We start from the raw sequence: 16,001 nt of genomic DNA, 5'->3' as shown, positions 1-16,001 counted from the left end.
CCATGTAGCCACGGCAACCTGAGAACAATATTAAATTATATATATTTACTCTTGGGAACCTCTCCCCCACAAGAATTTTACACTCAAGTCTCATTTGATCACTTCAGAAACAAACTAATACAATTTTTTTTCTAGTATGGAATTGTCACATCAAGTCAGAAAAGCCTAGAATCCATGTGAAGAGGTGGGGTCTTGTTTGTTTGTGTGTTTGATTTTTATCATTACATTACTTGCTATAGAGCATTCTAGAATGTGGATACTAAGTATTAGTTTATAAAGTTTGGTCTTTGAGTTCCTCTCAATTTTATTTACATAGATTTTTACTGAAGATAAAATATTGATCCTTGCACATAGATATTATTTTTAAATGTACATCTTACAAAATTCCATTATTAACTAGTCATATAAATCTCTTATTTTGGACAATTGTGTTGCATGTACACACAGAGAGAGTCACAGTAGGATTGACATTCTACATGCATATTCCTATCCCTGAATATTGTTTTCAGGACATGGTGTAAAGTAGCCATAAAGTCTTGGAACCTTTAGCACACAGCAAAAAGCAATTCCAGTCATCACTAAGTACCAGAAAAAGTGCTTGAGATCAGTGGCCATCAAAGAAATGCTAATGAAAACATCGACACTGAACTGGGTTTCCCACATGGTGTTGGACACAAGAACAGTGGCATCAGGAGTAGTGAGCACATGGCAGAATGGTGGAAGGTGCCAGATGGTCACACTTTCTGACTGAAGGAACCACATTTGTGAGTCAGCTAGGAAAAAGTTAATCCTGTGGACACATACACAGAGATACATATTACATTTGGAAATATATATGTACAGATGTGTATGTGCACATGCTATAACTACAGCTCTCTGTGTGTCTTTTCTACACAATTATTACAAAGTTATAGTAAAGAAATCAGAGGCTAAAGGATTAGAGTGCTCTGAGTGACCCAGAGTTGTATGATGTACCTGTTCCAACAAGGGGGCTCTAACTTTGTCAGTCAGCCCCTGTGCTGTAAATAACATACATGTGAAGCGTAAGAAGCAAAGCGCTGAGAAACACAGATGGCTTGATTCCATTCTCATCACTGTTTTATAAGAAAGCAAGCCTAACTAAGGGCTGGAGAGATGGCTCAGCAGTTAAGAGCATTGGCTGAGTAATCATGAAGACCAGAATTCAGATCACAGCACCCATGTAAAAAGGCAGGTATCATCCTGCACATGCCTGCCACCCCATCTCCAACAACGCCTGAGTCAGGAGGACTCCTGTGGCCTGTTAGCTGAGAAACTGAGAGCTCAGTGTTCAGGGAAAACTTTGGCTCAAAGTTTTGAGTGGAAGGTGGTAGAGGAGGGTCATATATACCTGATATACCTGAGCACTCAGGAATGTGCACTCCCCCAGCGCATGTGCTCACACACTACATATATATACTTATAAATGAATAAACAAATCTTTTAAAAGTAAGATAAAAGCAAACTCTATCTACATGGTCTGCATGAAGATATGAGCATGGAGTAAAATACTAAGGGAGGTATTGTATGCTGTTCAAGATTGTATACTTGAATGTGGGAGAAAGGACACAGTAGGTTTGGGAGTTATTCTGTTCATTTTATGTCTTTGGGCAAAGTTTCATGAGAGTAGTTTAATGCCTAACTTCTGAAAGGGAACTTGAAAGAAAGCTGTAAGCACACCAGAGAACAGCTACAACTGCTACCTATACCACAGAAGATTTGAGAATCATTCCTTATCTCAATCTCCCAAACATAAATGCATAGGCAACCTGCTACACTCAGAATGCTGGACTGTGATCACCCCGAGTCCCTGTCAGAGCCTGTAAAGTGTCATGGTTTAGCAGAGCCTGGGGACGAAGGTACCATTGAGCCAACAGAAGTCTAACAGCAGTACTCTCATATGTATCCTGGTATACCTGGCTAACGAGGTTTCCATAAGAAAGGCTTCCATTGTCGGACTGCTTCGAGCACTGCTGGGGGTAACATGCTGATGCATTGGTCCATAATGAGAAGGCCTTTACCAGCATTAACTTACTCTGTTACTTCAGTTATTGAGGTGGCGGGATGGCTGCATAATGTTAACTGAAAACCAGGCACTGGCTAACGTTCACTGGCTGTACTCAACATGTAAGAAAAGAGTCCTCCTGTGCTCACAGGGCAGCCACTGTGGCACCATGCATCCCATGCTTACACATCTATGTCCCCCAAAAGGGACAACCAGGACTAGAGCAGACATTCTCTTCATGCGCCGACCCCTCTCTGTGTAGCAAGACTACCTTCCCCCAAGGCCTTATGGAAGTCTTCCTGTATCTTATTGGCTGAGTCACAGACCCAGCTCTGCACTAATTGTTAGCAAAATAATGTTCTCAGCCAGAACATTGCTCCCTCAATGACATCAAGCTCCTGTCATCGGTGTCCCTGGCTGGTGGAAGCTGAGTAAGGAAGGTCTTTAGTTACAGACATTCTAGAGCCTTCCACATCCTCATAGGCATATGACTCTCCAGGGGAAGAGTAGAGAAGTACATATTGCCCAAGCAAGTTAGACTGTGTTGATGACATTTTCTTCTGACAAATCAATCAATCATAGCTCCTAGATGCCAACTATCTCACGGAGCATGTCTCAGAGACACTGGTTTAGAAGCACTTCTATGAGGAACCTGGATCTTCTTCATACATGAAATGGGGTGTCAGAAGGGAATCCCAGTAAGTTCTGGGTCATGTCTGTCTGCATCTATGAAGGTGATTTGTTATTTATAATTCTTAAATATATGAAATCAACCTAAAAATTAAAACATGTTTTTATTTTTTAGAAAGCCTATTATTATATGGAAGAAGCCAGATAAGAGATACACATTCAGTTTGGGGCAGATGCCTTTCTACCGGGACCATACAAGCAACCCTACTTCAGAAGGAACCCCAATTTCACTAACTTCCTTCTTGTGCCTCGCAGTAAGTTTAGCATAGAAGACAGAGGAGAAAAGATTTCTACATCAACATCATGGGGCAAAGCTTGCTGTGGTACTCTGCCTGGATGCTGCAGTGGACGATAACCAGCATCATATTCAAAATACTGCTCATTGTATGCAGGCATGCCTTCCTAATGCTACAGACCTTCCACTCTCCAAGCTGTTACATTGAAATGTTTGGCTTTGGGGGCTGTAGAGATGGCTCAGTAGTTTAGAACACTCACTGCTCTTCAGAGGACCCATGTTCAGTTCCCAGTACCCACACAGTACCTCACAGCTACCTGTAACTGAAGCTCTAGGGAATCTACCAACCTCTTCTGGCCTCTGAGGGTTCATAACCATCCATAACTCCAGTTCCAAGGGACCCAACACCTTCCTCTGGCCCCTGTAGATATCAGGCATAGAAACAATGCACATATGTACATGTAGGCAAAACACTCAGACATATAATGTAAGAAGGAATAAATTTTACATGATAGGATTTCATTTGTCCTTCTGGCAAGCCATTTTTTTTTTCCTGGAAACAACAATTCCAGCCTTGTTCTCAATTCACCAGCCACTTAAGAGTTTCCCTGAAACACTCCAGGCTGAGTTTATCTCTGGGTGTCTCCTCAGAATTTCTTCTGATGGATACATGGAGGTTCCCCGAGCTCTGGGGATTTCTCCATCTGTTCTCTGTATGCTCTGGCTCTAACAGAATGTATACACAGGCTTCTGTGGGGGCATAGCAGCCTCATGCTTGATTGTATTGCCACTGTGTTTTCTTCCAAATTATCAAGATTTTTTATTTGTATGTGTATCTGTTTGTGTGCACATCCACACTCGTGTGTGTGTGTGTGTGTGTGTGTGTGTGTGTGTGTGTGTGTGTGTGTGTCACATATATGTGGGTTCCTACAGAGGCAAGAAAAGGATGTCAGAGCACCAGTTCTAGAATGAGCCATCTAAAATGAGTGATAGGATTAGAACTCAGGTCCTCTGAAAGAGCAAGTGTTCTCAGCCACTGAGCCAACGCTCCAGCCCCTTAAATGATCAGTTTAGAAAAAATAAATATGAAAATGTTGGCCCCTCCAGTTCTGCCCTTCCTTCTGGTAAGAGCCCCAAAGCACTAGGTAGTACCGCTGGCTTTCTGCAGACAGGAAATGGTTAATTCCCCCAGCATCCACACAAGTCTATGAAATGGATTGTGCCTGAGAGACTACAGATTGTGTGTCAAGGGGATTAATGAACAGCACGCTGGAGACCCCATAAAGCAGCAGAATGGAAGCCTCTGATGCTTGTTGTTGTTGTTGAGACTCACATAAATGCTTCTTCTAGCATGCCTTAAAAATTGTCCCCCAGTGAACATCCATTTAACCAGAATGCCACATCAAAGGCCTGGGAGGAGCTCCAAGCAACAGGTAGCCCTGGGTATAAAAGAGGGCTGGCTTCTCTAGACAGGCATCAGAAATACAAAGTCATCCACTCCTCACACTCCCTCCCTCCCCCTCCCTCCACATGAGTGTATGTGTGTGCGCATGTGTGTATGCATGTGTATGCATGTGTGTGCACGTGTGTGGGTGCATTGTGTGCACGTGGAGGTAATAGGTTAACATTGTGTGTTTTCTTCAGTTGCTCTCCACCTTATTTTTTGAGACAGGATCTCTTACTGAACCTGGAGTCATTGATTCACCTAGACTACCCGGCCAGCAGCAATTATAGGACCCTCCTGTCCCAGAGTCCTTAGCCCTGATTACAGTATAAACAGTGCACCTGGCTTCTTTTTCTGTTCTTTAAAAAAATATTATGTGCTTGTGTGTGTGGGGGGGGGTGGTGATATGTGCACGTCTATGTGTGCATTTGTGATATGTGCATGTGTTTGTTTGTGTGCATGTGCCTGAAGGCCATAAGAGGGCACCGGATCCCCCGGAGCTGGAGTTACAGGCAGTTGTGAACTGCCTCACAAGAGTGTTAGGAACAGACTTCTGGTCCTCTGCAGGATCAGCAAGCACTCTTAATATTGATCCAGTTCTCCAGCCTTATGTTGACATTTGATGTGGGTAGTGGGTCCTCATGCTTTTGTAGACAACCCTTTTCCTACTTAGCCATCTCCCAGCCCTAGAAGAGGTGATGTTAAGCCCCACCCCCACCCACCCCCACTCAGGGTTTCAGTAATGCTCACACCTGGCTTTGGGCTCATAAGGCCACTGATTCCTCAACAACCCAAAGAGAAGGAATTTGGAATCACTGCTATTTCTGGAGAGAAATGTCGTGTTCCCAGTTGAAATGGGAGGGTCACATGGAGAGGAGAAGAATCCCTAGCAGTGGTCCCCTTCCCTTCTTTCTAGATTTCTGACAGCCCACGTGACCAGAGTGGTTCACCTTTTAAACATATCTGCTCTTCAAGTGTTGGAGAGGACTGGGATGAAACAGTGTGTTCTAAGCACTACATGACCCTTGCCCCCATGAACTCGCAGCAGCTGTGGTTGCCTGCACAAATCAAGCCAGCCACCATTCCAGCATGGATGAGGGAAGGCTTCATGACCACTCCTAACTGAGGAGCTCCTGAGAGGGGAGGGCTGCTAGGGGAGGGTGAGTCAGTTTTCCTTAGGGGTGCGGCCCCTGGTTGGTAGACCACACTCCAGTGAATAGTTCTATACCTGTGCCTATATGGGCAGCACTAATTAGACTCAGTGGGTTATTAGAAAAAGAAAATGAAACAAAACAGGAGGTTATGTAGTGGGGAGGGGGATATGGCAGAGATGCAAGAGGAGTTGGAGGGAGGGAGTATGAGATGAATAGAAACAAATACTGCATTGTACATATGTATGAAATTATCAAAGGATAAATAAAAATCTTGTTTTAAAATATATCATCCTTGCTTTGCCAGGGAAGGAGAGGTAATTATCTGGACACTGGTCTATCCAAATCTTGTCCTTCCATCTTAAGGCAAACATACCAATTTCAGAATGAGGCCCTGTTTAGATTCAGGAATGTGGGAGGGTGATTCTGGCTGGGCTGGGCAAGTAAAATACTGTACAGGTCTTCAGTATCTAAGACACCTGATCGACAGCCTGAGGAATAATATCTTAGCTACACCAGAATGTTAATGATGTATGTGTAACACAAATTGCTAAATGGTCTTATTAATAAAAACCTGGAGCCAGATATTGGGGTGAAAGCTGAACGATCAGAAGAATAGAACAAGCTAGCCGCAAGTCCTTACCACTAGGAAACCATTAGCCCAAGAGAGCTATTGCCAGTATACTCACGCCTTATATACCTTTCTGTGTCCTGCCATCTTATTTCCTCTCTCCGCCCAGATACATCACTTCCTCTTTCTGCTCAGCTCTATTACTTCCTGTCTGTCTGTATAGACCTCCAGACTTCTATGGCTAACTAGTGCTGGGATTAAAGGCGTGTGCCACCATGCCTGGCTCTGTTCCCAGTGTGGCCTTGAACTCTCAGAGATGCAGATGAATCTCTGCCTCCTGAATGCTAGGATTAAAGGTGTGTGCCACCACTGCCTGACCTCTGTGTTTACTATAGTGTCTGGCTTTGTCCTCTGATCCCCAGGCAAGCTTTATTTGTTAGAGCACTAATAAAATATCACTAATAAAATATCACATGTATATGCATCCTCAGTTTGGTCCCCTCGTCAGGCCCACCTTGCTGCAATCTACTGGGGGAAGTTAATTCCTCTTGGTGGTAAAATAGCTGACTTTACTCAGAGTAGAGCAGAAACAGTGAGACACCAAGCTTTCTGATCATGCGTGGTGTCAGGTAAACTCTGGATTGAATTCCCATGGGCTTACAGACAAACAATATCAGAATTTTAGTCATGTGATTAAAGCAGATAATCTGACTCTTGACATCAGTGAGTTCTGGGACCAGTTTGGGGAGGCTGATGAGAACTCACTGCTGAGTGTAAGGGATTCTGCAACCCCGACTCATGTAGTGTTCAGTTCCCACAGGAATGATATTTACACCACTTTAAAAGGCTGTGGTGGTTTGAGTAAGAACTATGGCCCGCATAGACTCATGTAATTGAATGTCTGGTTTCCAGTTGGTGGAACTATTTCAGAAGGATTAGGAGGTGTGGCCTTGCTGTAGAAGGTACATCCCTGGGGGTGGGCTTAGAGGTTTCAAAAGCCCATGCCAGGCCTCGTCATGTGCTCTCTCTGCCTCCAACTTTTGGATCAAATTTGTGCTTTCAGCTACTGCTTGAGCACCATGCCTGCCTGCCTGTCTGTCGCTGTGTTCCTAGTCATGACGATCATGAACTAACTCTCAGAAACAGTAAGCAAGCCCCAATTAATGCTTTCTTTTATATGCTGCCTTGGTCATGGTGTCTCTTCACAGCAATAGTGAACCTAGGACAAAGGCAGATAGTGTTAATTGGGGTGTTTCTCCTGACAGACAGTCTATCTGCCTTTAACCTCTTGGTTCACACCAAAAGAACACACACCAGAATTGAGATAATAGTCGACTTAAAAAAAAAAAAAAGGAAAACAAAACAAAGCAGGGCAACAAGCCAATCAGCAAGTTCAGAAAGAAATTAGACTAGGATTCTAAGATTCTTAATCCTAGGGAAAGAGTCTCCAAGCTTGTCACTTCGCAGTCATTTGGAGGAAGGTGGGAAAAGGACTCTGTTCCTTCTCTTGGCATTGGGCACAGGAGGATAATGTGACTTTTGCCGACCCTAGGAATATATTGTCATCAGGAGCATGGAAAGATGAGAGGTACAAAAACCCATTCTGAATAACAGCATGAAAGCAGGGGGATGTTTTTCTCAAATATTTAAATATAGGTCACAAAGCCTGCAGCGCTATTCACTGAAATGTTAATTCCACTCAATTCAACTTGACAAACGTTTACAAACAATAAGGATTTGTTGAATTGAATTGAAATGTTAACATTTATCCTCCTGTGATACTGCGTCTGAAAGAATTAGAAAGTATCCTTCGACTCTAAACTCCAATCCACCCTGAGATGAATATTAACTTCAGAATAAATACCGTCATCAAATATTTATATCTTGCCTTATTTCAAGACACCTGTCATTGAGTCACTGGGAGGCTTTGGCAAAATAACACCGCATCCTGCCACATTTAAATAGTACAAGAAAATAGGAACCAGGGGCACAGCTTCCTGACTTTTATTTTAATTTAATGGGCAGGTATGAATATTTATTGTAAATAGTCCCCTGTTCTCATTGCTGGGTGATTGTCTCTGTACATCTAGCAGGGGCACATTAACCCCATCTCTAGTTAAGGTACATTCCTCCAAGACTCAATCGATTTTTTAAAAGCATTTTTATTTATTTAATTGTGTGTGTGTGTGTGTGTGTGTGTGTGTGTGTGTGTGTGTGTATGTGTGCCTGAGTGTATGTATGTGCACCATATATGCGCAGAGGTCAGAAGAAGGTATCAGAGCCCCTGGAATTAGAATTACAGATGGTTGTGAGCTACTGTGTAGGTGCTGGGAACAGAAGTTGGGTCCTTTGCAAAAGCAGTAAGCACTCTTAACCACTGAGCACTTCTTTAGGCCACTTCTTATAAAACTAGATGGCTGACACTCTATTTGAGTCAAGGACATATGACCATACCATGTTACATGTTGGCCTGGGAACAGCAACAAATAGGCATTTCCCTCACTCAAGAATAACTAAACTGTCTTTGGGACTGTTGTATTGAACTTGGTCTTGAACCTAGTAAAGCACAGCTCTGCTTCCTGGTAGCTGCTGTGGGATAAACACAACTTGCAGAGAGCATAACTGAAGGGCACAGAGAAACGGGCCTGGGGACATTCTGGGAGCTTTCGGTCAAGCTGTATCAGGAGTCGTCAGTGATGTGCAGTATGTTACTTTTCTTCATTTATCATAACATGGAGTTTCTGTTATTTAAAACTGTCTATTTCAGTTCTGGGGTTTGGGGGCAGACCTAAGTCAAAGATTCTATGAGGTTAAATGATCCATGGAACTTAGTGACAGTGGAGAATTCAAATGCTGCAGATCTAGAACCAAACAATCTTGGGCTAGTTTTTTAAAAATAATCTCCCTCCCTCTCTCTCTCTGTCTCTCTCTCATTCTCTCTGTCTCTCCCTCTCTATGTGTGTGCCTGTATGTGTGCATGCCTGTGCATGCACACATGTATGTGCATGTGTGTGTGTGTGTGTGTGTGTGTGTGTACATGTATGAGTACAGCCACTCGCATGTCAAGGTCAGAGGACCATGTGGGTGTCAGTCCTTGCCTTCCACATCGTTTGAGGCAGGGCATCTTTATTGTTCTCTACTATATGTGCCAGGGCTGCACGTCGATAACTCTCCTGTATCTGCCCCGTCTCTCCTGAGGAGCACTGGGATTATAGATGTTCACTAACCACCACACTTGGTTTTACTTAGGTTTGGGGGTACCCAAACCCCGAGTCTTCATGCTTGCACAAGAACTGCTTACCCACTGAGCTGTTTCTCCAGTCCCCTTGGGCTATCTCTAATCTTAATAACCGTTATTGCCTGTGGGGTCCAAATGGCCTGCAGTTCCTTTCTGAGACACAAATCCTGCAGAGATGTGGCTGTATGACTGCAGAAGCTGTAGGCCTGTGCTAACCTCTGATGAGGAATGTCCTCACCAGCAAACAAGACCAAAGGGCAGGGAAGTGTGGAAGAAGGAATTCAGACAAAGGGTTCAAGAGATAATTTGCTCGAATTCTGCTTGCAGAACTACCTTTAGTAGCTAGTTAAGCTACGTATAAATAGCAACATAAAAATTGTTCATTCCTGAAACGAATCCAGAGTCCTGTGTCTCTGTTTACCACTACCCTCCTTTCCAGGTCCCCATGTTGACCACAGCTGTGCTGGCCATGACAATTGTTCACCTCTGACCTAACACCACTTTGGCTATTAGATAAAGTCTTTAAAATCTATTTTTAGCAGACTTTAATTTTCACCAATCCCAAAGCTCAACTCTCACCACATGGCCTCTGAAACCTAGGAGGTTTTCACTGCCCTGCTATCATCTGCCTCCCTGCGATTCCCACCCATGCTTTTGGTAAATGTCTTGACTCATGGTTTTCTGTTTGCACTTGTTCTGTAACTAAAGGTCTCATGGACTACTTCTATGACGAGTAAGTCTTCGGGGGCAAGCTTAATCTGTGTTCCAGAGTGATGGCCACTACTGTTTGGCTCAAAATCAACTGCTTCTTATTCTTTTTGTGCTAAGAATTGTGTTTTGCATTGAACATATCCATAGTAATCCACTATAATATTTATAGGCACTAAACTAATTCATTTTGTTCTTTGATTACTTAATGTGCATGGTGTTTTGCCTGCATGTATGTCTGTTTATCACATCAGTGTCTGGTTCCTTCAAAGGCCAGAAGAAGGTGTCAGATCCCTAGAATTGGAGGTGCTGACCTTGTGAGCTGCCATGAGGGTTCTGGTAATAGACGTGGGTCCTTCAGAAGAACAGTCAGTGCTCTTAACCACTGAGGCACCTCTCCAGCCCCCTAAAATCCTTCTTAAAGAACAATAGCCTGAATTACTGACTCCTGTCTTCTCCAAGTGCCAAGGCCACTCTTTACCTATCCTGTTAGGGTACTTACTGCCCCATTGAGATAGACTCTGTGGGCACTGAGAACACATGGTGTGTATGCATAATGTAGGCAAACACTCATACACATAAAATGAAAATAAATAAAATCTTTAAAAAATTACTTGAAATAATTTCCATTATTTTTGCTTTGCTGGATTAGAACTGAGGTGCAGGGAGTCCACACACTTTTCCAAGCTACACAGGGTAAATAGTACCACTAGTTTTGAATTGGTTTGTCCCACCTGACATGGTGGTACAAGCCCTTAATGCCAGCACTCAGGAGGCCAAGGCAGGTAGATCTCTAAGTTCAAGGCCAGCCTGGTCTACTTATTGAGTTCCAGAACAGCCAGAGCTACATAGTGAAACCATGTTTTGAATAAAAATGAAGTATCAAAATTGAATTGGTTTGTCCTTCTGTGCTTAGCAATAGGCTAGATTTTAAAGCATAGCAGGAGGAGGTGGGAACCGTGGTTCTCCAAACACTCAGCATCATCAGGTTCCCATGGCTGATAAAACATAGGGTGAAGAAGTTTTTATTTCTTTGAGAAAAAAAAATCCAGATTCGGGAAGGCCAATTTTGAAATTTATTTATTCATTTTTGAGACAGAATATTTCTATACAGGCATGGCTGGTCTTGAACTCCCAGAAATCTGCTGACTCAGTCTCCCGAATGCTATGGTTACAGGTATATGCCACCATTCAGACTTTTCAAGAATTTTTATTATGTTTCATGTATCCTCCTCTCTCACCTGAATGTGTCCCTCAGTGGCTTGAAGGGAGGGTAGTGGACTTCTCTGCACACACTTCTAAGACATAGTAGGTACTAAAGAAATGCTTACTGTGTGCAAAAAGAAACTCAGAAGTAAAGAGTATGTATAGAATCTAGCAACGTTATTTTCGTTTGGTCTTTCCAACACACACACACACACACACACACACACACACACACACACACACACGCACACGCACACGCACACGCACACATGCATGCATGCATGCACGCACGCACATACCTAGATAGAGCAAAGGCACGATTAACCCTTTCCTCCAATCCTAATGTGCCCAGGGCCTTCCAGGTCATCCAGAACTTGAATGCATCAGGTCTCCTGCTACACTGGATGGATTTGTCTCCTGTGTCGTAGCTGACGTCATAGAATTTATCCTGCTGGAATAGGTAGGTCGCTTTGGCAGAGTAACACTTCTTAAGAAGATCCTTTGAAAAAGAAAGTAAAGGAGAGTCTGAGCCCCTTAACTTTAGAATAAGCTCCATGTCAACTACACACAGAAATAAACCCTGCTTGACATTCTGCTACTGGTGCCAGAGGCACACACCACTTGATGGTAACACCTTCCAAATGAAGATGAGTTTGTCCCACCAGGAACTCACCTACCTACCCACATGGCATGGAGATGGGCTCCTTTACTGCTATACCTAGAGATCAGTGCATCTCTTAATGCTCACCAGAGAAGCTTCTTTCTTCAGTAGATGATGATTAACACAGACTTAAATGGTTACACAGCAAATAATGTGTCTATGTCACACCCTCCTCCCAAGGCTCATAGACCATTTTGGAAGTAGAGTCAGAATTTTTGTATGAAGCCCTGGATGACCACAAGGAAACTGCTTTTCAGACCCAGTGGATGTGCTTGTGAATTCACAGGGCTTATAGCAGCACATACTAGCCCTGCGCAAGCTTGAGCCAGACAAATCCCAGCACAGACAGGGGAAGGTGGGCATGTGGCCCTACTTCTAGTTGAGAAGCTATTGACAACTAATAGTGAAGAATCAGTTTTCTTTAAGGGTGTCCTTCCTGGCAGTTTGATCATGTTTCAGTGACAGCCACTCACCCAAGTATATGGGCAGCCCAAACTGGACTGATGAGTTTAAAAACAAAAAGAAGGAGTTGGGAGAGGAGAGTAAATAAGATCAAAACACATCATACAAAACTCTCAAAGAAATGGAAAAAAGGAAAAAGATGAGTTTCCAATTTTAATAGCAGTATTGTCTGCTGTGAATATTAATATGGGTCTAAACATGTTTTATTACAAAAACATGGCTTTATACAATGTAAAACATTATATAAGAAATGTGAAGAGGAAATCTCAAATCTCTATAAAACAACAATTGATGGCACACTGGGCAGCCTTCAGCCTGGCGCGGATGGTCATTCTTGGTGGTCACTGCACAGAATAGGTTACTTTAGCCTGAACATCAAGGTAGCAAAAGTTCCTAACTTAAGGCTTCTTGGGTTTTCCCAGCAATCTCTCGTCTCGTCACAGTGATGGCCACAGAGTCTCCTCACTGCAGTAGTCAGAGAATACAGTTATAGTTCCCACAGCATCTGCAGTCTGGTGGTGTGACATCAAAAGGCCACCGCGCATGTTTTCATATTTCTCCTCCCATAGTAACTGTGAGGTCACTTTTATCAGCCATGAAAGATTGGAAAAGAATCTCAAAACCAGTGAGCTTCGGCTGCTGGGGAAATGCTCAGTTAAAATAAAATGCTTGTCACATTGTCACGAGGATCTGAGTTCAATTTCTAGACCCCACATCAAAAGCAGCAAAGTTGGGGCTGAGGCTGGGATTCTCAGTGTTTAGTGACCTTGCAGAGGACCTGTGTTTAGTTCCCAGCACCCACATGGTGGCGCATAACCCCAGTGCCAGGGGACCCAGTGCTTTCTTCTGGCCTCCATTGGTTCTTTTTTTTTTTTTTAAAGATTCGTTTATTTTTTTTTATGTATACAGTGTTCTGCCTGCACACCAAAAAAGGGAACCAGATCTCATTACAGATGGTTGTGAGCCACCATGTGGTTGCTGCGAACTGAACTCAGGACCTCTAGAAAAGCAGCCAGTGCTCTTAACTGCTGAGCCCTCTCTCCAGCCCGTCCATTGGTTCTTTCATGTACATGTTACACATAAACCCTCACAGGCATGCACATTACACACATAAGCAAAGTAAGTAAAGAAATAAACCTTTAAAAGCAAACAGGCATGTGTATGTAATATTAGGACCAGGGAGGTAAAGACAATAAATTCTTGGGCAACCGGCCAGCCAATCTAGCCTAATCACTGAGTTCCAAGTGAAAATGAAAGATCCTTTGGAAACAAATAAGGTGAACAGTGCCTAAGGCATGGTACTCAAGATTAACCCATGGCTTCCACAGCATGTGTGCTCCATCTTTCTGTCTCTGTCTGTCTCTATCTCTCTGTCTCTGTCCCTCTCTCATCTCTCTGTCGTCTCCCTCTATCTCTGTATCTCTGGCTATGTCTCTGTCTCCCATGTATGTGCACACATGCACAAATTCCTGCACATAAGAACACATTTCTATACACAATATACACATACACATGCACACAAAACAAAGCAAAAAAATGATGACTATTAGCCATGTCTCATGCAAACTTTGGGGGCTCTTATGAGTGACTAAGACAAACCACAGGGTCACAGGTAAATGCACCAAAAGAAGACGAGGAAACAGAGCACAAAATGTGATGGTTCTTCAGCAGGGGCACAGTTAATGTCACTGCTCAGAGAAATCCTCTGGCCTGGGAAGGTTTCATTAAAAAAAAACAACACTGAAGGCTTGAGATTTAGTTATCAAAAATAAATGAAATAATTTATTTCACTAATAAGTGAATGTGATCTCTATTAGTTTCAAGACACACATCAACTAGGAGAGGAGACTTGACTCACAAATCTAGGGAAATGACATATATATATATATATATATATATATATATATATATATATATATATATATAAATTCAATATTTAAAAAAATCCCCTTACTTCCTATTGTGCTAATGGTCAGAAGAGCTATGTTTGAATGTTCACATTTATACCCTTGGTCCTAGCAAGGTGGTATATACTGGTAATATGAATCCAGCTGCAAGAATCCAGAGAGAATGTCAGGTGCTATATAATGGGATATTAACTCAAATGGTCCTTAGGGATTACCAGACAAGGCATTAGAACCTACACTGTAGCAAGCAAAACAAAGCCCAACCAAACAGGAGTTTGTATAGATTTGATTATGACATCTATATCTTCAAGCCCAACTGGATCAGGATGGAATGGTACTGATCCTCAGGACTGTGTCCCTTACTCTCCTGTTGTCATCTGTGTTGGTTCCATTCCTAACAAGAAGGTCAGCAGCCAGCCTCAGGACTGGGATGGCTGAGGGAGACCTGTGATCCTGAGGAGAAGCTGTTGGCAGAGAATAGGCTGCAGGAGAGACCTGTTTGCTCTTGGCAGTGCTGACAGAGCTCCTCACCTCAACCACACAGGCAGCTTTTCCAGGCCCCAGAGCCCCCGGCAGCCTCCATCCGGTGGGGCTGTATTGTCTACTGCCATAAGAACCCGGCCTGAGTCAGCCTAGACAGGAGGTCCTGCCCCTCATTTCTGACCACCGACATTATCAGACACATTCTTCACCCCTTTCTCTTGGCTCTAGCTTTCCCCAAGAATCCTGTTAAGTCAATTTAACTTGTTTGTCTTTGGTTACTAATGCTTTCTTTCCTGCCCCTTCCCTGTGCTGTGTGACCACAAATCCCTCACTGAGTCATTCTGTGTTTGAGTTAATCCCGTTTCTCTGATGAGATCTTCTCTCCCTATGGAACTGGTTCCTGAAAGCATTCTGTTTCTACTTTATTTTATTATTTATTTATGTGTGTGGGGTCTAGTTTTTATGAAAACTTGTTATAAGCTGGAGTCACCTGAGGGAAGGTAGCCTTAATTGAGAAAATGCCTAATAATAATGTAAGGCAATTTCTTAACTACTGATTGATGTGAGAGGGCCCAGTCCATTGTTGGCGGGGCCTCCCCTGTGCAGGTGGTCCAGGGTTCTATAAAAAAGCAAGCTGAGCAAGCCATGAGGAGCAAGCCAGTAAGCAGCACCTCTCCATGGCCTCTGCATCAAATCAGCTCCTGCTTTTGATGATAAACTGTTATTGGAAGTGTGAGCAAAATAAACACTGTCATCCACAAGTTGCTTTTGATCACAGTGTTTCATCACAGCAACAAAAACCTTAACTAAGACAGTGTGCATCTATTCACATGTATATAGAGCCTACATGACAAGGCTGAGCGTCCTTCCCTATCACTCTCCACCTTGTTCTCTTGATACCGGATCTCTCGCTGAACCTAGAGCTATGCTGGGGACTGCTAAACTAAGGCAGTCCTGATGTCTGTACTCTCCTGGGTTGGTAAGGATCTGAACTCATGTCCTTATGTTCGTACAGCAAGTGCTTTTACCCAGGGAGCCATCTCCCCAGTTAGTGCGCTTTGTTTTTAACATGCTGTTGCCCGGCTTTTGTTCTCTTTGATACCACACAGAGAGAAGGACGTGGCCTCTCACCTCCAGCTTCTCATCTGAACCTTCTGCTGACCAAATCTAGCCAAAAGCCAATCTGCAAGGATGCCTGGTAAACACTGGGTGGAAGGGTCCA

General features: G+C 43.3%; 1 protein-coding gene across 1 annotated transcript in view; it reads right to left on the bottom strand.

Moving 5' to 3' along the window:
- Gadl1 (glutamate decarboxylase like 1) overlaps nt 1-16,001 on the bottom strand; it is a 152,047-nt gene that overhangs the window by 67,420 nt on the left and 68,626 nt on the right. Inside the window, exon 11 of the mRNA XM_052729878.1 lies at nt 11,566-11,765. Within this exon, the coding sequence (XP_052585838.1) occupies nt 11,566-11,765 (200 nt within the window). The remainder of the gene's footprint in view (nt 1-11,565; nt 11,766-16,001) is intronic.

The sequence above is a fragment of the Peromyscus californicus genome, unplaced genomic scaffold (assembly GCF_007827085.1).
Source record: "Peromyscus californicus insignis strain IS unplaced genomic scaffold, ASM782708v3 Scaffold_11__1_contigs__length_118956290, whole genome shotgun sequence".
Taxonomy (NCBI): domain Eukaryota; kingdom Metazoa; phylum Chordata; class Mammalia; order Rodentia; family Cricetidae; genus Peromyscus; species Peromyscus californicus.
The sequence above is the reverse complement of the archived record's forward strand: the minus strand, read 5'-3'. Positions and strand labels throughout refer to the sequence as shown.